The sequence below is a fragment of the Lynx rufus genome, unplaced genomic scaffold (assembly GCF_022079265.1).
Source record: "Lynx rufus isolate CCGP_SWC_20201006 ecotype Redwood Valley unplaced genomic scaffold, mLynRuf1.p SCAF_9, whole genome shotgun sequence".
In the NCBI taxonomy this organism is placed as follows: Eukaryota; Metazoa; Chordata; class Mammalia; order Carnivora; family Felidae; genus Lynx; species Lynx rufus.
Window position 1 is genome coordinate 62,430,805 of NW_025814897.1, and position 22,386 is coordinate 62,453,190.

The window sequence follows — 22,386 nt, forward strand, 5'->3', positions numbered from 1 at the left end:
TGTGCATATTCCTGAACTCATCATGGCAAGAATTTTTTTCATATGCACCTTGGCCACTCATAACTTTACTTCCAAATCCTTCCCTAATTTTAAAATTAGAATGACATGTCTGTTCAAATCATTTGCTCATTTTAAAATTAGATTGTTTTGTCTTTTTTATTTTTGATTTGTGGAGTTCTGTATAGATTCTGGATACAAGTCCTTTGTCAAATATTTGTTGGGTGAATATTGGACTATTTTCTCTCTGACTTTGGCTTGCATATGGTGTCTTTTTTTTTAAATGTTCACTTATTCATTTTAAGACAGAGAGTGAGAGAGAGAGAGCATGGGAGGGGAAGAGAGAGAGAAAGAGAGGGAAAGTGAGAATCCCAAGCAGGCTCTGTGCTGTCAGTGCAGAGCTCAACGTGGAGCTCGATCTCACGAAATGTGAGATCATGACCAGAACCAAAATCAAGAGTCAGACACTTAACTAACTGTGCCACCCAAGCATCCCACATATGGTGTCTTTTTACTGGTGTCTGTGGTTGAGAAGAACTTTAAATTTTTTTGTAGTTTATCATTTAAAATATTTTGAATTGGAATATAGTTGACATGTAATGTTATATTAGTTTCAGGTATACAGGACCATGATTCAACAATTACATGTGTTACAAAATGTTCACCATGGTAATGTAGTTACCCTCTGCCACCACACAAAGTTATTACAATATTATTGACTATATTCCCTGCATGATTTATCATTTTTTAAAAGTTTATTATTTCTGGTTCCTTTCCAGAAAATCTTTGTTGAAGAAATGATTGAAGAAAACATTTTAGGCATACACATGAACTTTTTTAATACTTCATGAAGTGGATAGTCTGTCAGACAACTGCCAAATTGGGTTGAAAGCAGAAAACTTCTACAGGATAGAGAATGAACAACAAGGGAGAGGCAAATAGAAAATATCCAATTGGCAGGGGTCACATAGTCAGCTTTGTGTGGGGTGAGAAGGCCCAGAGTTGGAGTGGCGTTTGGGGGTTGGCTCAGTGGATATACTGTGTGTATGGTCAAGTGGAACACTTACAGGAACACAAAAGTTACCTGAGTTCTGTTTGCTGATGTGGCACCCTGGGCACAAGTGGCTCCATCTTGGGCCTAAATGGTTTTTTTTTTAAACATCTTGAACTACTCAAGGCTGTAAAAATGTTCTCCTCTGCTTTCTAGTAAAGACTTTATATTTGTATTTTTTACATCTAATATCTGGTTTGCTGACTTTCCTTAAAGAGTAATGACTTATTTTGACATGCGGTCACATTGCTTGTGGATCTTTCAATGACATTCTATTCAGAAGAAACATAGTATCTGCCTCCAATTTGTCCCATGTTCTGACACTAAGACACCCTGACATTTTATGTTGACCTGATATAGTTTTCAGAGAAGATGTAAGCAGACCCTCAGTGGCTGAGGAAACAGCAGTAGGATGCTGAGAATTTGGCAGGTGATATCACAGATACGATGTGCTGGAAGGCAGGGGAAGACTTTTCTGGACACTTTAAGTCTTTTTCTACTGCATTCCCAGCATCTAAGGACACCATCCTTGTGGGGAAGGGGGTCTGAGATGATTGATAGCGGTCATTTTAACAATGAACACAGGTACTTTGTCTTTAGTGTTTATGAGAAGTAAATGGTACAAATGAAACTTTCTCACTTTAAACTAATAAAAAATGGGGAAAATAGATTAGAAGTTTGTTTTTAGTCTCTGGGAAAATAAATGTTGCAGGATTGTGATACCTAGATACTAACAACGTTTTTGTGGATCAAGGAAAAAATAAAACAAGGATCATGGGTCAGGGGATTCACAAATCCATAATATCCAGAGTTCCAGATCTAGAAAAAGGTAGTAGCCTAGAAAGAAATATAGCTTCTGCAAGATTTTGACAAAGTTCTTTCATGTAGCAGACCCAAACTGAGGTCACTACTTGAGACCAAGAATAATGAGAGATAGGGTTCCTGTTCAAAAATGTAAATTAAACACACACACACACATACACACACACACACACCAAAAAACTGGTATCAAACCACTTCCTAGAATTACATTTCTGGAAAGTGGCTTATCTAGAAATGTAAGGAGATAGAGATACATTCTGCCCCCAAGGAACTGAACCAATCTTCCTTCCATCTCAGTAACTAGATCTGTGATGTCCATGGAATCATCACTGGATCAGGATCAGAAGCCACCACACTAAGCTTTCATTCAAGACAGAGTGTCTAGGAGAACAGGTTGAGGGAACTGGAAGAATGAGCACAAAGAGGAAATAAAAAAGAAAGAGAAAAGTCAGAGAGAATCTCCCACTCAGAATCGTGTTAAAAAACCAGCAGGATCTGTGAATACATATAGACATTATGTATGTGTATTACAATGTAGCCTCAATATGTGAAATATTAATTAAGAAGCAAGGAGAAATGAGCATAACAAAATGAGACATTTAAATGCATCTATTATTGACAGTATATCTAGAGATTAAATTAATCAAGAATAGCGAGTGTGACAAACATCATTTACAAACTCTGAAACTTATTCTGCCTACCACAAGGCAGAATAATGGCCGAATAATGGCCACTCAAATGGCATCCCCATTGCAAACCTCTGTGATTATGTTAGGTTAGATGGTAAAGGGGGATTAAGATGACTATCAGATGAAACTAATCAGTACACCTTAAACTAGGGAGATTTTCCTGGAATATCTAGCTGGCTCAAATATAATCACAGAGATTTTTTTTTTCTTTTTAACATTTATTTATTTTTGAGAGACAGAGAGAGACAGAATGTGAATGGGGGGGGGCAGAGAGAGGGAGACACAGAATCCGAAGCAGGCTCCAGGCTCTGAGCTGTCAGCACAGAGACTGACGTGGGGCTTGAACTCATGAGCTGTGAGATCATGACCTGAGCTGAAGTCAGATGCTTCACCAACTGAGCCACCCAGGCACCTCGAATTCTGGCATTTTAAGCTGTGGAGTCTGTGGTAATATTTTATAATAGCTATAGAAAACAAATATTCTGCATCCCACAAAAAAAGAATATTTGTATTTTTTAATTGAGGCATAACTGACATACAACATTATATTAGTTTCAGGTGCACAACACAATGATTCAATATTTGTATACTTTCGGGCACCAGGGTGGCTCAGCTGGTTAAGCCTCCAACTCCTTTTTTAAAAATTTGTTTTAACATTTATTTATTTTTGATAGACAGCAAGGGAGACAGAGTGCAAGTGGGGGAGAGGCAGAGAGAGAGAGGGAGACACAGATTCTGAAGCGGAGTCCAGGCTCTGAGCTGTCAGCACAGAGCCTGACGTGGGGATCAAACTCACGAACTGTGAGATCATGACCTGAGCTGAAGTTAGACAACCGACTGGGACACCGAGGTGCCCCTAGCCTCCAACTCTTGATTTCGACTCAGGTCATGACTTTGTGTTTCATGAGTTCGAGCCCCAAGTTGGGCTCTGTGATGATAGCACAGAGCCTACTTGGGATTCTCTTTCTCCCTGTCTCTCTGCCCCTCCCCCACTCTCATTCACTCTCTCTCTCAAAATAAATAAACTTAAAAAAATTGTATATGTTACCAAATGATCACCACAATAAGTCTACTTAACATCTGTCACCATACGTAGTTACAAAATATTTTTTTGTTGTGATGAGAACTTTCAAGATCTGCTCTCTCACAACTTTCAAATACATAATAGACCATTATTAATTATAGTCACCATACTGTATATTATCTTTCCATGACTTATTTATTTCATAATTGGGAGCTTGTACCTTTTGACTACCTTCACCCATTTTGCCCACCACTCACTCCCCTCTTCTGGTAACCACCAGTCTGTTCTCTGTATTTATGAGCTTGTTTTTTGTTTGTTTTGTTTTTTAAGATTCCACATATAAGTCATATAATATCTGTCTTTCTCTGTCTGACATATTTCACTTAGCATAATGCCCTCAAATTCCATCTCTGTTGTCACAAATGGGAAGATGTCACTGTTTTTTATGGCTGAATAATATTTCACCATATATATCTATATATATCTATCTATGTGTATAATCCACATCTATACCACATTTTCTTTTTCATTCCTCCATGAATGGACACTTAGAATGTTTCCATATCTTGGCTATTGTAAATAATGCTTCAGTGAACATGGGCATGCAGATATCTTTTCAAATTAGTTTTTTAAACACATTATTAGTGAAATTAAAAATGACTACATTAATAGAGGAATATGTCATATTTATAATATAAGGATACAATATTATAAACATATCAGGATTTCTGTATTAATGTGCAGATTCAATGTAATTAAAACAAAAACTCTAAGAGTGTGTGTGTGTGTGTGTGTGTGTGTGTGTGCACATGTATTTATAAGTTGAGAAACTGCTTATAAAATTTTTGGCAACGCATAGTGCAAATAATGGCTAAGAAATTTTGGGGGGGGGGAAGTCGAAGGTCTTACATCCCAATATCAAGACTAGAAAACTTTAATTGTATTTATATAATATTGGTGCAAGTTTATATAAATAGACTAATTAAAGAATACCACATATACAGGAACATTCTTAGGCCTCTGAGAATTCTGTCTCAACTTACTTACTGTGTCTAAATTGTCTAAACTGAATCTCCTAGGGATCTAATATCAACCCCTACTAAACTCACCAACTTACATTCCATCTCAAGGGAAAGGAGTTAATATGTTTGACCTCCTCCCTTGTCTGGGGATGAAACAATGGTGGGACCCATAAACCTGAGTTCTATCTCCTGGGAATATAAAGTAATGCATCTATCTCCTGGGAATATAAGGTAATGCATAAAAAGGTTGTTTTTACCCTTTATGGCACCTCTCCTTTGTTAAAATTTCACTTGTTTCCTTGTTTTCCTTCCAAACAGATACTTTCTACTATTGTAAAGCAAGAGACAGAAGAGAATTCTGTTGAGTTGAAAACTACAGCCAATTAGGGAAGAGAAAAATGCTACACTGGCTCTTTGATCTTTATCAAATAATGTAGCCTTATGTTGTGTGCAAGTAGGGTCTGTGCCCTGGAGGACAGGACTCTGGGAGGAAGGAGTCCTTCTGATACCAGTGATTCCATAGAGACAGCTCCTGGCAGAAAACGATTGATTTTTTGTGCAGACTGACTAACGTGACCTGTAACACAGCGGAGAATCCAGAAGGAAAGAAGAGCTCTTTGGGTAAAAGAAGTGAAGTCAGAAGAGATTCAGGCTGAAGCAGCAAACTGTGGTTTGTATATTTTCTGTTGACCTCCTTTGTGGGTTTAATGATTAGTGGTTTATTTTTCTCCCCTTTAAATGTATCCCCTGTGACCCCGAAGAAGTGTGTTTTTTGTCAAGAGGCAGTGAGTCTGCATTTCAAGAGACTCAGTTGCAATCTAGCTTAAATTATAGAGACATTTTGAGGCATTCTCAGTCTATCTACTTTTCATACCACAGGAGATGAGGTAGCTGTCCTTTTAGGGATGATTTTTATGAAGATTCTGTCATTACCATTATTTGAATAAGTTCGGTGCCCACAGGCATTTAACCTAAATCAGAGCTGCAGATGAAACTTCAAACACACATTCTTACGGCTTGGAGGATGAGTCGCGTTTGGGGCAAGGGTGGGGGTGCTGCTTTTGGACAGTGGTAACTGGTTACATTCCTCCCAGCCACATAGATGTTTTGTCCACTTTGGCTAATTAAGGACTCTGGCAGTGACAAAATCATCCCCTATGTGAGAGAACCTCACTGTGTAAAGTTTTGACTGGGGTTCTGGCGGAGATATCACAAAATCCCCCTTTCTTGTCACAAAACTACAGATTCCTGCCAAACACAATAATATAGAACTGTTACGACTTACCCACAAAATCCACTCCCTTTCCCTCAAAGCTTTCTGAATGGCTTTGTAGATTTGTTGGAGAGGGTAAGAACTAAACCTCTCCAAAACTGGTTGAAGGAGGGCCTCAGTTTCTCTGGCCTTTCCATGGCTGCACTCCCTGCTTATCACCATTACTGGCACCCTTTTCAAAAGTACTTTATAAACTAGATCATAGAATGGAGTTAAAACTAAAATGCAAAAACTAAAATGCACCTCCAAAGGCAGACTCTATTCAGCACAAAGCTAGCAATTCCCATAGATGGGGTCCACGAACCTGTAGACCAGAAATGAAAACATTAGGGCAGCACTGCTCTTAATTTTATCTCTAAGAGGTGAGAATCTGCTCTGCTTGACTTTGCCCAAGCCAATCACACTGGTTGGTATCTGTTACAGAGGCACTGTCAGACTCACTAATGGGTAGAGTGGTCTCCCCTCCTAAGTTAGGGAGCAGAGATCCTCCAAGGTTTAGGGCATCGCCCCTGAAGCCATAAATCATCCTCTGACCTCACTGCCCTTTGCCTGAGTTGGGGGAACGCTGCTTACCTGTCCCTGGGCATTTTCTGGTAGATGCATTCTCTTATTTTCACATCCCAGGAAGCATCCCTCCTAATCGGAACCATATTTCAATCCCTGTGCAACAAATCTCCTGTACTACCCAGAGCCCTGGAACTTGTCCTTTCTTTTTTCCTTCTTTTTTCATTATTTTTCTACTGCTTTATTGAAATTCTGCAGTTTATTTTTTATCAAAACCATTGTTGGAAACATAATATTTGCTCTACAAAAGCCTATTACTCACAGCTCATCCCATTTCATAATTTTAATATTTCCTGCTTCTCTCTCTCCCCTGCCTTCCCTCTCCCTTACATACACAAGCCTTCTTCTCCTCATATACATATACTATGCTTTCTTTTTTCCATTTGAACCTGTGCCTATCCCACATAATCTACAGTGAGAAAGAGTCAGCATATGATATTGCTGACCCAGAAAAATAACCGTTCTTTAAGGTTTATTAATAAATGTATAAGGAAATGAATGGGGCCAATGGCAAAGAAAAGGCGCAATAACAAGTCAATTCTACAGGTGCCAACATCCAGGGAACAGAGGTGCTTCTCAAGCAGGAACACTGAATGTGACAGCTGCAGTCCCTGACCATGGTCAGTAGCAGAGTAGAAGTGTCTTTCACAGCCCCTTATGATAGCTGATTTCTCCTCAGGGTTCAGAAGCCAGTGGATCCTAGACTAAAGGGACCATGCGTAATTTGAGCTGCTACAATCCCAGTTCCTTTCTCCTTGTGGGAATACCTGGCCTGGACAAGTTCCACATCTGGATTGGGATTCCCTTTTGTGTCATCTATGTTTTGGCTATTGTGGGAAACTTCATCCTCCTCTACCTCATTGCAACTGAGCACAGCCTCCATGAGCCCATGTTTTTCTTCCTAGCTATGCTGGCTACCACGGACCTCATCTTGTCCACTGCCACAGTGCCCAAACTGCTCAGTAACCTCTGGCTGGGTTTCCAGGAAATAACCTTCTCTGGCTGTCTCACCCAGATGTTCTTCCTCCACTTCAGCTTTGTAGTGGACTCAGCCATCCTGTTGGCCATGGCGTTCGATCGCTATGTGGCCATCTGCTTCCCTTTGAGGTACACCACCATCCTGACTCGGCAGGTGATCATCAAGCTGATGGTGAGCATTGTTGTGAGGAGCTTCTCTGTCATCTTGCCAGATGTTTTTCTGCTGAAACGGTTACCCTTCTGCGGGACACGCATCATACCGCACACATACTGTGAGCACATAGGTGTTGCTCGGCTTTCCTCTGCTGACATCTCCATCAATATCTGGTATGGATTTTCTGTCCCTCTCATGACTGTCATCTCAGATGTGATCTTTATTGCTGTTTCCTATACCTTCATCCTCCATGCTGTCTTTCACCTCTCATCCCAGGGTGCCCGCCAAAAGGCCCTCAGCACCTGTGGTTCCCATGTCAGTGTCATCCTCATGTTTTACACACCTGCCTTCTTCTCCATCCTTGCACATCGCTTTGGGCACAGTGTCCCTCGAAATGTGCTCATCCTATTTGCCAACCTCTATGTGGCCATCCCCCCTGCCCTAAATCCTGTGGTCTATGGAGTGAAGACCAAGCAGATCCAGGACAAATTTGTTCTCCTCTTTTCTTTGAAGAGGACACACTGAATGGGGAGGGCCACTGATGGAGAAAGTTAGGTAAATTAATTAGATGAGATTTTGCATAACATAGGAGCTATAAAAATAAAGCTGTAACTCCTATAGCTTGAAATTTTAGAGTTCCAGCCATGTGCAAAGTAGGGACAGGTGGGGGAAAAGGAAAAAGAAAACCTTCTAGACTTCCAGAAAATCAAGGGTTTTCTTGGTTCAGTTTTCTCACCACTTGTATGAAGAAGGTGATGATTGGTACAGAAGAGCACTAATACTAAGGTTTACCTCTTTCCTGTTGCTAATTTTGAGATATTTGAAGTCTACTTATTTCCTAATATACAACTCACCCCTTTACTTCTGAGTTTCTGAGTCAAAGGCAAAGGCTCCTGTCTTCCCTCTTTAAGTAGCTATCAAGTCTGTCTACTACAACTACTGAGCTTGATGCTTTGCAGTTCAGTCCTGAGTCTGTACATGAGTAATCCCTCCTCCCGTGTCTTGTACTTGCTTTACTTTTTCCCCTACCCATCTCAAATTACATGGAGCTCGTTTTCTTTTGTATCTGTTTTCTTCAGTTGCACGCTCCAAGAAAATTTTCACTACCTCATATTTTACAAATATTAATCAATTTAATTAAAAACAGTTATGGTTCAGTCAATTAAGTATCCAACTCTTGATTTCGGCTCAGGTCATGATCTCACAATTTGTGATTTTGAGCCCCACATCGGGCTCTGTGCTGACAATGTGGATGGAGCCTGCCTGGGATTCTCTGTCTCTCCCACTCTCTCTGCCCTTCCCCTGCTTGGTTTCTCTATCAAAAATAAACAACAAAAAAATAAAAATGTTAAAAAATATTTTTTAATAAAAAAATAATTATGAGAGGGTAATATTAGTTCATTCATTTCACAGATGAGGAAATGGAGACCTACAAAGATTACAGAAAGACAATCAGTAGACTTAGGCTCCAAACCCAGGTCTGCCTGATTCAGAATTTTCTGTCCAATTGCTTCCTGGGTACTACTCACTTGAATGGCTTACAAACTCCTCAGACTTAATTTCTTCAAAACTGACCTGGAAGCTCACTAACTTCCTTCATGAAAAATGCCCTTCCTTTTTGGTCTTCTTTTACAGTGAATGGCACTACCCCAAACATGAGTTCCCAAGCCAGAAATCTGTGGCTTGTCCTTGATTTGTCTTACATCACCATCCAACAAAATTAATTCAATACTTGGGTTAAATGTTTGATTTGAAGGTGCTTATAAGCCACACCTGTAGATATATACATGACATTCTAACCTTTACCCTGACCATTGAACTCACCTGGGCCCCTTTCTATTATTCTTCCCTCTGAGAGTATTTCAAAGTCATCTTTTTATAGGAGCTCCATTCAATCCACTCTCTCTGTTAAAGCTAGAGTGATCATTTTACAATTCATATGATAGTGTCACTTTGTACCTTGAATCTCTTCAATAATTCCATTGCCTTCAAGATCATGCATAATATTGTTCTCGGTATCAATGCAAGGAATGGAAGAATTTAATAAAAAGAGCAATCTTGCATGAAGCTCAAAGCCTTACATGTAATTTACATTTATTTACACTTCATTTATGTTTATTTTGCTTAATTTGCACATCCCTGACTCTTTGAGCAAGTAATTTCAGAAGCAATGTTCTTTTTGTGTGTGTCATACTCAATGTCCTATTATTTAAAACAACAACAACAACAGCAGCAGCACAGGGTGTGTGGTGGCTCAGTCAGCTAAGCATCTGACTTCATTTCAGCTCAGGTCATGATTTCACAGCTCATGAGATTGAGCCCCATGTCAGGCTCCATGCTGACAGTGCAGAGCCTGCTTGGTATTCTCTCTCTCCATCTCTCTGCCCCTCCCCTACTCTTTCCCTTTCTCTCTCTCTCTCTAAACAAATAAATAAATATTTAAAAAATAAAACAACAACAATTTGGTGTGAATAGAGTGTGTATTGAGTGGAGTTGGGCAGGATTCATCTATGTTCCTCTTAAGAAACTATCCCAGGATAAAAACACCCATTTCCTAAAATCTTCACTGGAAGAGAAGCCATAAATTGAATCAAGATGAGCATTTTAAATTACTTGGGAGTAAGAAGTAAAGAGTAAAATTGGCATAATGAGATAAGATCCTATGTGTGTGTCTGTATGTGTGTGTGTGTGTGTGTGTGTCTGTGTGTGTCTGTGTGTGTGTGTGTTGACATTTTCTTTGCTGTCTGTAGTGCCCTTAGGCAGCTCAGAAGATACCCAGACGGGGTTGCTTTATCCATGCCACAGTTACAAACCATCATACTTATTTGCTCTTTAATTTATCTATCCACACCTACATTATGAGCTCCTTGAAGGCTGAAACTTAGTCCTAAGCATCTTCTTATGCCCTTTGGTATGAAAGTATGTTATATAACATGTGTACTCAATAAATGTTTCATACACCTTCAAACTTTATCAGAAACCGCTTCCTTTCTGCCATTATCTGTAACTTTTCTTCCCTATTCAGTTTAGATTTCATAGTATATAATTGCAGTCATTGTCTTGTTAACCCTAAACTCAACTTGTTCTAAACTCAACTGTCCTCCTTACATATTCAGTTGAAAAAAAAGGAATCTTAATGAATCTTAGTGAAGTTAGCTCTGCATTTTGGGGCAGCTGGATAAAACGACTGTGCAAGATATACTGATATTACTGTTAATATATTAAGACGGTACATCACCATACTTGCCAGCTTTCAGCTTCTCAAATGCATCAGATTTCTCCTTTTCTCTTCTACCTGTGTTTTCTCTTTATTTATTTATTTTTGTTTGGCAATTCCTATTTAGGCTTCAACTACAAATCCCCTCAGATAATATTAGATTAGTATCTCTTATATACATTCTCACTGCACAAGGTACTTTTTATTTCAAGACTTACCACAACTTTAATAAGATGATTGCTTGTATAGTTAGTTGTTTAATATCTATTCCCCCATTATGTGTCATCAAGGACCAGGTTCACGCCTGCCTGCCTTGTTTACCATTGCGTTCCTGTCATTTACAATCTCTTAGGTTGTAATAGGCATGCAATAAGCATTTGCTGAATAAAGGAGTTGAAATGTATAAGTTTTAATTAATGAATGAAATCCATTTGCTTCGAGGGAGTCTACTTGGATTTATAACTCTAAATAATCAAAGAAAAATTATGGAGAGTCATGGAAAAATAATTTTTCCACAGAAAGGTGATAGTTGTTTCCCCACTTATATCTCAGAGCTCTTCTTTAAATTAAGCATTTCCAAGTTATCATTCCCTTACTATAGATGCAGAAACTGATTTCTAGAACAGTTAAAGTACTTTGTTACAGCACAAGGGAGGGATGAGTGGAATAAGCGATAAATTCCAGATTTTTAGCCATAAGACATTGAAAGTAAACTTCCTTCTTGATCTGATGGGCAGTTGTACACAGGGTTCTATTGGAAGGTCTGAGACCATACCCTGGCTGGATAGCTATGATTTTCAGATTTGTGTGTGCTTTGTGTTAGAGGTTTGCTCTAGACAAATAGATTAGTAGCCTATAGTCTAAACATTGACTGAACACAAAATTAGTAATGATTCTTCACTGAGGGAAGATGGACAGAATTGCCAAGCAAGAGTGAACATTGAAGTAAGTATCTAAAAAGAGAGGCCTCTTCACATCTGGAGAGATGCAGTCCCAGTGAGAAATAGCTTCAGGGTTTTGTTATATAAGGCTAGAAGTAGATGCATTTCAGACATTTATGGATTTTCCACTATGAAATACTCTCTGCTAGGGATTCACAAGAAAATGAAACAGTCCTTGCACCAGAAGTCTTAGGAGTTCTATACTGAGCCGACACATGGTACATATGACTCTTTATCAAATTACTGATCAAACTAGATAAAGACCCTGGTGAGGCTCAGGTGTGCTGCTATCATGGATTCCAGAATTTCCAAGCCAACACTAATATGAACAAAGGTGTAAGTTCCTAAGCTGGGAAAGTGTTAATTTGGTCGAACCTTTGCTCATGGCCTAGACTGACTTGGGGCCTTCAGACCTGAGGCTTATAGGTCCCCTGGGTTCAGAGGGCCTCTGTTCTAACTTGTCTCAAATCCCCAGAGACATAAGAGACGTACATTTGCACTTCACTCCTCTGGGCTCTGTGTTGGTTCTTCCCTACTGTGAGCATGGTCTTATGTCTATCCTTACTGCCCCGGGAACTGCTTCTTTTGTTCTTTGGTCTGATTTTTACCTGCTGTGTTTCTGCACTCTCTGATCATCACCTTGCCTTTGCAAAGTAGTTCCGGGACCAGGATCTACAAGGTATAAGCCGGTGGTGAGGAAAGCAGAACTATTAGGGAGTAATAGCTGGGAGCAGAGCCAATGAGAATAGGAGCTGGTGAAGAGGAGAGGAAGAGTGGGGAAAGACAGGGCTCTGAGGAAGAGGAATAGACAAGATTACAATTCTGCATATAGATTATAAAGCTGACACTCATGCTAAGAGAATGGTATGATAGACAGGTGTCTATTAGGAGCTTAATTCTGAGCCCCTCTCACTGCTTTTCCTCAAACGTTTCTAGGTTTTTCTGGTTAAAATTTATAATGCTACAGATGTAGGTACGCCTGGGTGTCTCAGTCGGTTGAGCGTCCAACTTCAGCTCTGGTCATGATTTCACGGTCGGTGAGTTTGAGCCCCGCGTCGGGCTCTGTGCTGACAGCTCAGAGCCTGGAGTCTGCTTCAGATTCTGTGTCTCCCTCTCCCTCTGCCTCTCCTCCGTTCATGCTCTATCTCTGCCTCAAAAAATAAACATTAAAAAAAAAGAAAAAAAATATAGTGCTACAGATGTAAAAATAAATAAATAAAAGAGAATGAGTGGTCATGATACATTTAGAACTGACCATTTCAGCCTGGGGCCAGACATATGGAGATTGAAATTCCATATGCCACCTCAGAGATTATTAGGTTATATGTGTAAGCATCACTTTGTATTTGTGAGTGCATTTATGAATGCACTGAATGTCCTGTTCTTTTAGGATGATAGGGGCAAAATCCACCCACCCTACACACCACAGAGAGACACAAATACAAAATAGTGTTGAGCAGCTGCTTTCTGGAATGGGTCTCAAAAGAATCCTTTTGTGACCCATGGACCAACCATGGATATTCCTCTCCCTAAAATGAGGCAGAAGAAAGATATTCACATAGACACACTTAGCATAAAAAAGAGAAATAAAGGCAAGGTATGGATTATAATACTCCATGATCAAGGTATTGCTGAAGGACCTGTCCTGTGTTTAGTTTAGTGCTGGAGGAGACAGAGAACATAGAGATGTAGCCTATATTCCTAGCCTTAGGAGAGAGGAGAAAAATGCTCAGCAGTCAGTCAGAGACCAGTAAGTAAGGTGGGAATAGAATGCTTGCTAAATGCAAAATCCTATTCAGGAAACTGTAATCAAAGAGACTGTGATCAAAGAGTACTAATAGATTAAAGAGAATGTATAGTTAGTAACACCAGGGAGGTTTCAAGAATGGAAATGTAAAGCCACAGACCTCTTTTTATGTATCTAGAACTTTTTATGTATCTAGAACTTTCCTCTAGGTGAGGAAAGTGCTACTAATTTCCCACATTTAGCTGCGTGCTTCCTTCCAGACCATCTTTCAGTAGTGTGCGGTGACTGTGAATCCCCTAGGTTTGTTTGGTGGGAGTCTTCATCTCACCAAAGTATTTAATATGGAAGTATTTAATATGGAAAGCAAGTTTTCATGCTTTTCCAGATCTTTAATTTTCCAGAGTTTAAGTGGAGGGACCTACATTATATTATTACGGTAGGCTTTGAGGATATAAACTTGAGAGAGAGGTGGGTGAATGACAGGGTGTTCACAACACTATTTGGATGATCCAGTTCATTAGTATCAAGTCCAATGGGCCTCTGCCACTCATTTATTCAACAAGAACTTGTTGAATATTCTGTGGCAGACACTGTTCTAGGGATAGAACAGTGAAATAAGCAGACATGATATCTATCCTCTTCAAGTTTACCATTTGTCAAGTGAGAAAGCTAAGTAAAATAAAAAGAAGAGTGTGAGAAGTGCTCTGAATGGTTACTGTGGAGTGCCAGGAGTGTACCTGGGAACATTACCTAATTTGGATATTGTTCAGGAAAGCTAGCTTTGGATATTGTTCAGGGAAAGTTAGCTAGAGAAAGAGAGAAATGGACCAAGCTAACAAAACTTCCAAGAACAAATGTAGGTGGAAAAGAAATCAGACAAGAGTGTTCCCCAAAGCTGAAGTTTAAATTGGGGGGTGACACATTCCGTGGACTAAAGGTATCTCACTTTTGACATGGGAAAGAGCTTTATGGCCCTATGTGGAGCTTGAACCCATGATCCTGGGTTCATGACCTGAGCCGAAATCAAGAGTCAGATGCTTAACCAACTCTTCCACCCAGGTGCCGCTACATATTTTTTACTTTTTAAAAAAATATTCTGAAGTTTTGTTACCCATTAATTATATTACCATGGGGCGCCTGGGTGGCGCAGTCGGTTAAGCGTCTGACTTCAGCCAGGTCACGATCTCGCGGTCCGTGAGTTCGAGCCCCGCGTCAGGCTCTGGGCTGATGGCCCAGAGCCTGGAGCCTGTTTCCGATTCTGTGTCTCCCTCTCTCTCTGCCCCTCCCCCGTTCATGCTCTGTCTCTGTCCCAAAAATAAAGTAAACGTTGAAAAAAAAAATTAAAAAAAAAATTATATTACCAGCTGATCTTCTCTGTATCTTTCCAACTTCAGTATGTGTGCTAAGGAAGCCAGCAGTATTTTGGTGTCTTTTGATTCCTATACACAGGGCTTTACCTCATTCTTTTTAGAAGTTATATACAGTAAATGTTAAAATCATTCCCACGTTAAAAATTAAAATGGTGCCAGCTTTTCAGTTTTTATTTTTTGATATTTTAATTTCACTCAAATTTTGTATTATAAATGTTGCTGCTGTGAATATCGTTAGGCCACTTATTTATTTATATAACTGTATCTGCGGAAGCATTCATATATTTTGAACTTTTGGGACAATGGATATGTGCACTTTATGTTTTGATTCATATTGGCAAATTAGTATCTAAGAATGTTACACAGTAAACCCTTCTAAAAGAGTTATAACAGCTCTTATTTCCTCAGACCCTTCACAGAATTGGCTGTTATCACTCATACCATCAATCTTTTTAAGTCTTTATTAATGGTAAACAATATACCTCATCATTCATGTTTTATATTGAACTTAATTACTTATGAGACTGAAAATCTTCTACATATTTATTAAACATTAGAGTTTCTTCTCATGTGACTTGATTATTCATATCCATTGCCACTTTTTCCACTCGATTAAAGGGCTTTGCTTTAGTGACTCTAAGAATACTTTAAATAAATGTATTAAATGGAATTATATATTTTTCATTTGAATTAGTGCATTTGTCATGGAATTTTTTGCCTCCTGTTTAATTATTATTTCTCTGTAATAGTTTGTCCTTTCAGTTTCCAATATGGTAGGGGATGTGGGATGTAGGCAAGGTGGCTTATACATAATTTTGTGGCAGTGAATAGGGAACTGAAATCTTAGCTCCTGAAACCTAGCTCAGTCTTGTCTATGCATTAGCCTCTGCTGTAACTGAATCTATTTTTAAAGAAGTGAACTGCACTTAGATTTGAGTACCGAAGATATTTACTGTTGCTGACTGCCAGACTTGCTATTTCTTCCTATCTGGAATTACAGTCTTTCCATCTTTTTCCCCCCTCTCTAGTTGGGATAGACTCTACATCACATGTACCTTTAATTGCTCAAGGAAAACTGGTACATTTGAGTTAGAATGCAGAGGTCTTGCTGACAGATGACGGCACATGGGATGGAACAGCCAATACAAGGGTAGCAATAAATGGATGTAATACAGAGATACTTAGGGAACAAACCTGTAACATGATACTTGTTTCGAAGATGAATAAGATGATTGTATGTGAGAGGATATGATTAAGATAATTTCAAGGCTTCTAGATTGAGAAACTGTGTTATACTATCATTTGCTAAATTGGAAAACATTATAGGAGAAACAGATTTGAACATGCTGAGTTGGATGCGCATGGGATTTCTAACATGGCAGACATTGGGTAACTAATTCCAAAGCAAAGGAGAGAGGATTGTCTTCAAAATTAAAAAATTCAGAATCTTCAACATAGGAGTCACAAAGTCATGGCATTTGGGGTTATCAGCCAGGTGGAGTTTATTAACCTAGAAAGCAGCAGACATATATATAGCACTACAGAATGCTAACCACTTAAGACCAGGTAGAAAGAAAAATGAGTGAATACTGAAGTTGGAGAAAAGATTTGTATATCATGTCACAAACAGAAGAGTTTTGGAAGAAAGGCCCAGCTGTTTCAATTAAGTCTCACAAGAATGAGTCATTGTATAGATTAGACAGGGGCATGAATGCTGTGGCATAACTCTACCCGGAGACTGGGCTCCCTCTGCTGGGATGTCTTCTGTGAAGGTTCAGAGCAGGGTTCCATTCTTTCCTTGAGACCAATGTGACAGAGTGAGTTATTGGAGAATACCTTTTCTTGGAAACTTTCCCAACCTGGTAATATCTGAAGGCAGAGTAAACCACTTAAACCTTAGATTCTAGGGGCGCCTGGGTGGCGCAGTCAGTTAAGTGTCCGACTTCAGCCAGGTCACGATCTCCCGGTCCGGGAGTTCGAGCCCCGCGTCGGTCTCTGGGCTGATGGCTCAGAGCCTGGAGCCTGTTTCCGATTCTGTGTCTCCCTCTCTCTCTGCCCCTCCCCCGTTCATGCTCTGTCTCTCTCTGTCCCAAAAATAAATAAACGTTGAAAAACAAAACAAAACAAACCTTAGATTCTAGGGAAGAATATTCTTTGTCTCCTCTTTATGTTGGTGAACTTTGCTACAATATTGATGAGAACGAGGGCAGATGCTCCACTGCAGAGAAAGAGCAAAAAAGAAAAGAGACTGCATGGTCTAGTTTGGTGTTGGACATTGGGCCTGCCTTTGTTTAGCCCCTTGGGACCCTACAGTTATTATTCCAGTTCCCTAGGGTGGGAACTTCACATTGAACTTTGTTGCAAATTCCTAACTAGTCATTGTTTCTCTGCCTAATAGTGTTTAGTGTACATATTTTCCTAGAAACCTTCCTGGGTTCCTGTAAGGAGGCAGGACTAAAATTGTATAACTGGAGTTATGTGACTTGTGTCTCTGTGAAAAAATTATTTTGATCCCACTTCTATTATGACTTAAAATTGTAACTGAAAGTTTGGCAAGTATTTTTAGTGAGGAGAAGAGGCAAAGGATAGCTTATCCCTTTACAGAGATGAAAGTGAGGGGATAATATTGAAGAAGACTCAGAGGTGGACGTCTGTAGATCATCGTACCAATCAGTTACAAAATTTTTATTTTCAGTCTATGAGACACATCCAGTCCAACACCATAATGACCACATTCAACTTGAGCAGCTTCAATTCAGGCCCTTTCATCCTACTGGGAATCCCAGGGCTGGAGGAGTTCCATGTCTGGATCGGGATTCCTTTTTTCATTATCTACCTTGTGGCCCTTGCAAGCAACAGTGTCCTTCTCTACCTTATTTCCATGGAACGCAGCCTTCATCAGCCCATGTTCTTTTTCCTCTCCATGCTGGCTGCTACAGATCTCATCCTATCTAATACATGTGTACCCAAAACATTCAGCATCTTCTGGCTAGGTCCTCAGGAAATCACCTTTTCTGGATGCCTTACTCAAATGTTCTTTCTCCACTATAGCTTTGCCATGGATTCTGCCATCCTGTTAGCCATGGCATTTGATCGCTATGTTGCTGTTTGCTTCCCCCTAAGATATACCACTATTCTTACCCGTCAGATTATTACTAAAATTGTAATGGCTATTGTTAGCAGGAGCTTTTGCATCATCTTCCCATGCGTGTTCCTATTAAAACGACTACCTTTTTGCCGAACACTCATCATCCCCCACACGTACTGTGAGCACATAGGCATAGCCCAGCTTGCCTGTGCGGACATCTCCATCAACATCTGGTATGGCTTTGCTGTGCCTGTAATGACTGTTACATCAGACCTGATCCTCATTGGCATCTCCTACACTCTCATCCTTCGTGCCATCTTTAATCTTCCATCCCGAGATGCCCGCCAGAAAGCCCTCAACACGTGTGGTTCCCATGTTTGTGTCATCCTTATATTCTACACACCAGCAATGTTCTCTGTCCTCACCCACCGTTTTGGTCACAATATTCCTCACTCCTTCCACATACTGACTGCCAACCTCTACGTGGCCATCCCTCCTGCACTCAATCCAATCATCTATGGGGTGAAGACCAAGCAGATTCGGGAAAAAATCATCCTGCCCTTCTTCCCTAAAGGGAACCATTGACATGAGACTGAGAGCTTGGGAAAGGAAACAGGTAACCTTGTTTATTTTGGAATGCATTTTATTTTTTTACAGCTAAAATATCTACAATGGTGATTTAAATACATATGAAATCTTAAAAGTCTTCCATGTGTTATAGGAATCAATAAGACAAAGTAAGGAGGTAGATATCAAGAAAGACAAAAAAACTTGAAGAAGATATGTCTTCCTGAGACAATAAATCAGAGGGTAATTTCTGTCTTATTTTGAGATAGATTTCCAAGACTTATGGGATAAGATACTGATCATATATAATGTGGATAGATATTCTTAATAAAAAGGTTAAAAGAGATGACTAAGGGTCTAATAATTTAAGATACCTCTGTTGGATATTTTCCAGATGACAGTTGGCAAAGCTAACAGCAAATGATTACCTTCCTTTAAGAATCACCAAGGAAAAATAGTCATCTACAAACAGGGTTCTCAAACATTAGTGAGTATCAGAATCACCTAGGCAATTTGGTAAAAATGCGAAGTCTCAGGCTCTATCCTACTTTAATGGGACTCAGTGTTCTTTAACAGTTCTCTAAGTGATTCTGAGACCTAAGAAATCTTGGATCCTTCCAAATCAGAAAAGTCCTGCTCCTTTGAAAAACCCATAGACTTGATTCTTATAGTAATTTCCTGGCTTGGAAGTAACATAGCTCTCTTTTGTACTCCCCATAACTTCTTCTTGCTCAGGTATTATTGATCCACCTTAAAATTCCACAACTCTAAGTCTCATATCTTCAAAAAAATATTATCAATTATCTCTACTTATTACAGTCTTTTAAGGAGTTCACTTCTGGCACAATGAATTTTTGTGATGATTATTGGTGATCTTAATGAACACAGAGATGACCCATTAATAACTTGGTGTGATAGGTTTATTCTCTAAAGATAGCCACAATACTATATTCCATCTCCCATGCTTTTCTGCAGTGTGAACTTGCAATTCCCACATTATAGTTGGAGTTTAATTCTACTTCTCTTGAATTGGGGCTAAACATAGGGATTCCTTAATCAACGGAATTCAAGGTAAGTGATATTGTGAGGTTTCTGAGGTTAGGCCACAAAAATCTTTGCAGTTTCCACCTGGGTCTCTTGAAATGCTTTATCTAGGTATGCTCCTTCTTCAAGCTGAAACACTGAGCTATGAGTATCCCAAGCAAATGGAGAAGCCATGTCTAAATATTCTGGTACACAGCCCCAGTTGAGATCCCAGCTGAGTCAGCAGCAACTACCAGTCATGTTAGTAAGCCATCTTAAACATCCAGTCTAGTTGAGACTTTAGGTATCTGTAGGCTCAACTGACATCTCTCTATAATGTATAAGAGACTCAAGAGAGAACTACTCAACTGATTGAAGCCAAGTCATAGAACCACAAGAAGTAACAATTTGCTGTTTTAAGCTAATAAACTTGGGGATGGTTAGTTATGCAGCAATAGATAAGTGATGCAGAAATTGGTAACAGGAAGTGGGGTCTTTCTTGATGTAGCAAAAACCTAAAACATGTAGCATTAGTTTTGGAACAGGCAGCACATAGAAGCTGCAAGTGTCTTGAAGGAACTGTTAATGGAGGCCTGAAAGACAGTGAGAGAATTATTATTGGGGGCTGGAGAAAAAGGTATAAGTGCTATGCAGCTGTAGAGAGTTCAGAGATACCATAACTTAGAAAGTAGAAAATATACCTAATTAACTGATGTGTTTGGCCAAGGATATTTTTTAAGCAGAGCACTGAAAATATCAACATTATTTTTATGTCACATATTTTTATGCCACATAAGATACAGAGAGATGTAAGCTAAAATGAAATTATTCAGTGTTCAAGCATAATTTAGAGTAAATACGAAGGAATCATGGCTGGCTGAATTCAAATAAAAAAGAAATTTCCTTCCAGCCTCTCCAAATTACAAAAGACTCTCAAAGGAAAAAAAATGTCCTTAGGGTGTAATATTATCTCTAGGATGAGACTATAAAATCTTTTGCTAAGAGTAAGAAATACTTAAGGGTATGTGTAATTAATCTTTTCAATTAGGCAAAGAATCTTCTAGGAATCTCAAGGATATTTCCCCAGAGAATCATTAACTCTCAAGCAAAATCAGACAGAGAGCAATCTGGAAGATATTTGTGGGTATGATTTAATGGAGTAAACCCTAAAAGATTCACAGAGAACCACATTTTTTTTATTTTAAAGAGAGAGAGAGAGAGCACCAACAGGGGAGAGAGGCAGAGGGAGAGAGGGACAGAGGGAGAGAGAGAGAGAGAGAGAGAGAGAGAGAGAGAGAGAGAAAGCGAGAATCCTAAGCAGACTCCACACTCAGCACAGAGCCTCATGTGGGGCTTGCTCCCACAACCCTGGGACCATGACCTGAGCCAAAATCAACAGCCAGAAGATCAACCAACTGATTCACCAGGTGTCCCAAGAACCACAATTCCACAATTTTTAAGAGAAATGAACAGATGTAAGCACCATCAGCTTGGACTAAAAGGGACAGAGTTAGTGCAAAATGAAAAGAGGCCTTTAGGTCTCCAAGTTTATTAGGCAGGAAACAGATGAAGAAAAGAACTCAGATGTAAACACAGGTTACTACTCAATAAAAAGCAAAGATGACACAGAATACAGAAACAATTGCCTAGAGGTTAGACAAAAGCCATGGAGAATTATTCCCAGGGAGAAGGATCTTATCCTTGTTAAGAAACTGGTTATACTAATCTCTGGCTGGATTTTAGAAACTATAATGGCCTAGTGACTGTATTATGACGCTCCCAATATTTTGCATATGAGTATCTATTACAGTTACCCATCTCTGTATCACCATAGTGTGTTGGCTGTATAAATAGTAGATTTCCTTCTCATTTCTTCACACAACTTCAGATTGAAAGGAACTGCATTCAAGGATCTGTATACAAGGAACTGAACCGAAGGAGCTCTATTCACATTATGTCCTGATTTAGAGGCTGAGATCCTAGACTTTGAACTAGGGAAGAGGTGAATGTATTTTGTTTTTGTTTTGTTTTGTTTTGTGAATGTATTTGGTATGTAAAGGGAGATCTGTGATATTATGGCCTAGGGTGCATTAGTGCAGGTTTTATTTTCCAAAGATGACCAAAGCAACATCTTTATATACAAAACAATATCATTTACTTTTCTGCCATCTGATCTTGACAGTCTTCCAAGAGGTGTAGTGTAATTCCACTCCCCTCTTATCTGGGGTGGCCTTAGTGACTTCCCTGAAAAAATAATGTAATGGACGTGACATTTCAGGATATCCAAGTCTAGATTATGAGAACCCTTAACTCTTCCTCATTGGTGTCTTTAGATAGATATTTTCATTTTTGGACACTCTCCGTAGAACACAGCCACAGTACTGTGAGTATCCCAGACCACATGGAGAGCTCATGTGGTTAACAGCCTAGCTGAACTACTAGTTAATAGCCAGAATCAATTTTGTCACTTTTTATGAAACTTACAGATAACCCCATCCAAAATCTTTTATTTTATTTTTTTAAAATTTTTTAATGTTTATTTATTTTTGAGACAGAGAGAGACAGAGCATGAACAGGGGAGGGTCAGAGAAAGGGAGACACAGAATCTGAAACAGGCTCCAGGCTCTGAGCTGTCAGCACAGAGCCCGATGCAGGGCTCAAAATCACAGACCATGAGATCATGACCTGAGCCGAAGTCGGCCGCTCAACTGACTGAGCCACCCAGGCGCCCCAACCCCACCCAAAATCTTATGGCAGCCACATGAGAGAAAGAGAAAGAAGGAGAGACCTCAAATGACAACTGCCCACATCATCCTTGGAGATCTACAGAATCATGGATTAATAAAATTGTTTTATACT

At 39.5% G+C, this 22,386-nt stretch overlaps 2 protein-coding genes across 2 annotated transcripts; both read left to right on the forward strand.

The window, feature by feature from the left end:
* Window positions 1-7,157: 7,157 nt before the first annotated feature.
* Window positions 7,158-8,099, forward strand: LOC124505729 (olfactory receptor 52H1-like). Its single transcript, XM_047071748.1, has one exon. It carries the CDS (start codon window positions 7,158-7,160, stop codon window positions 8,097-8,099), a length of 942 nt encoding a protein of 313 aa, XP_046927704.1.
* Window positions 8,100-17,547: 9,448 nt separating this feature from the next.
* Window positions 17,548-18,522, forward strand: LOC124505726 (olfactory receptor 52H1-like). Its single transcript, XM_047071739.1, has one exon. The coding sequence runs from the start codon at window positions 17,548-17,550 to the stop codon at window positions 18,520-18,522; it is 975 nt and encodes a 324-aa protein (XP_046927695.1).
* The last annotated feature ends 3,864 nt before the right edge of the window (window positions 18,523-22,386 follow it).

What these genes read in the sequence shown, in the direction of transcription:
- LOC124505729 (XM_047071748.1), top strand. Translation starts at nt 7,158, where the DNA reads ATGCGTAATTTGAGCTGCTACAATCCCAGTTCCTTTCTCCTTGTGGGA.
- LOC124505726 (XM_047071739.1), top strand. Translation starts at nt 17,548, where the DNA reads ATGAGACACATCCAGTCCAACACCATAATGACCACATTCAACTTGAGC.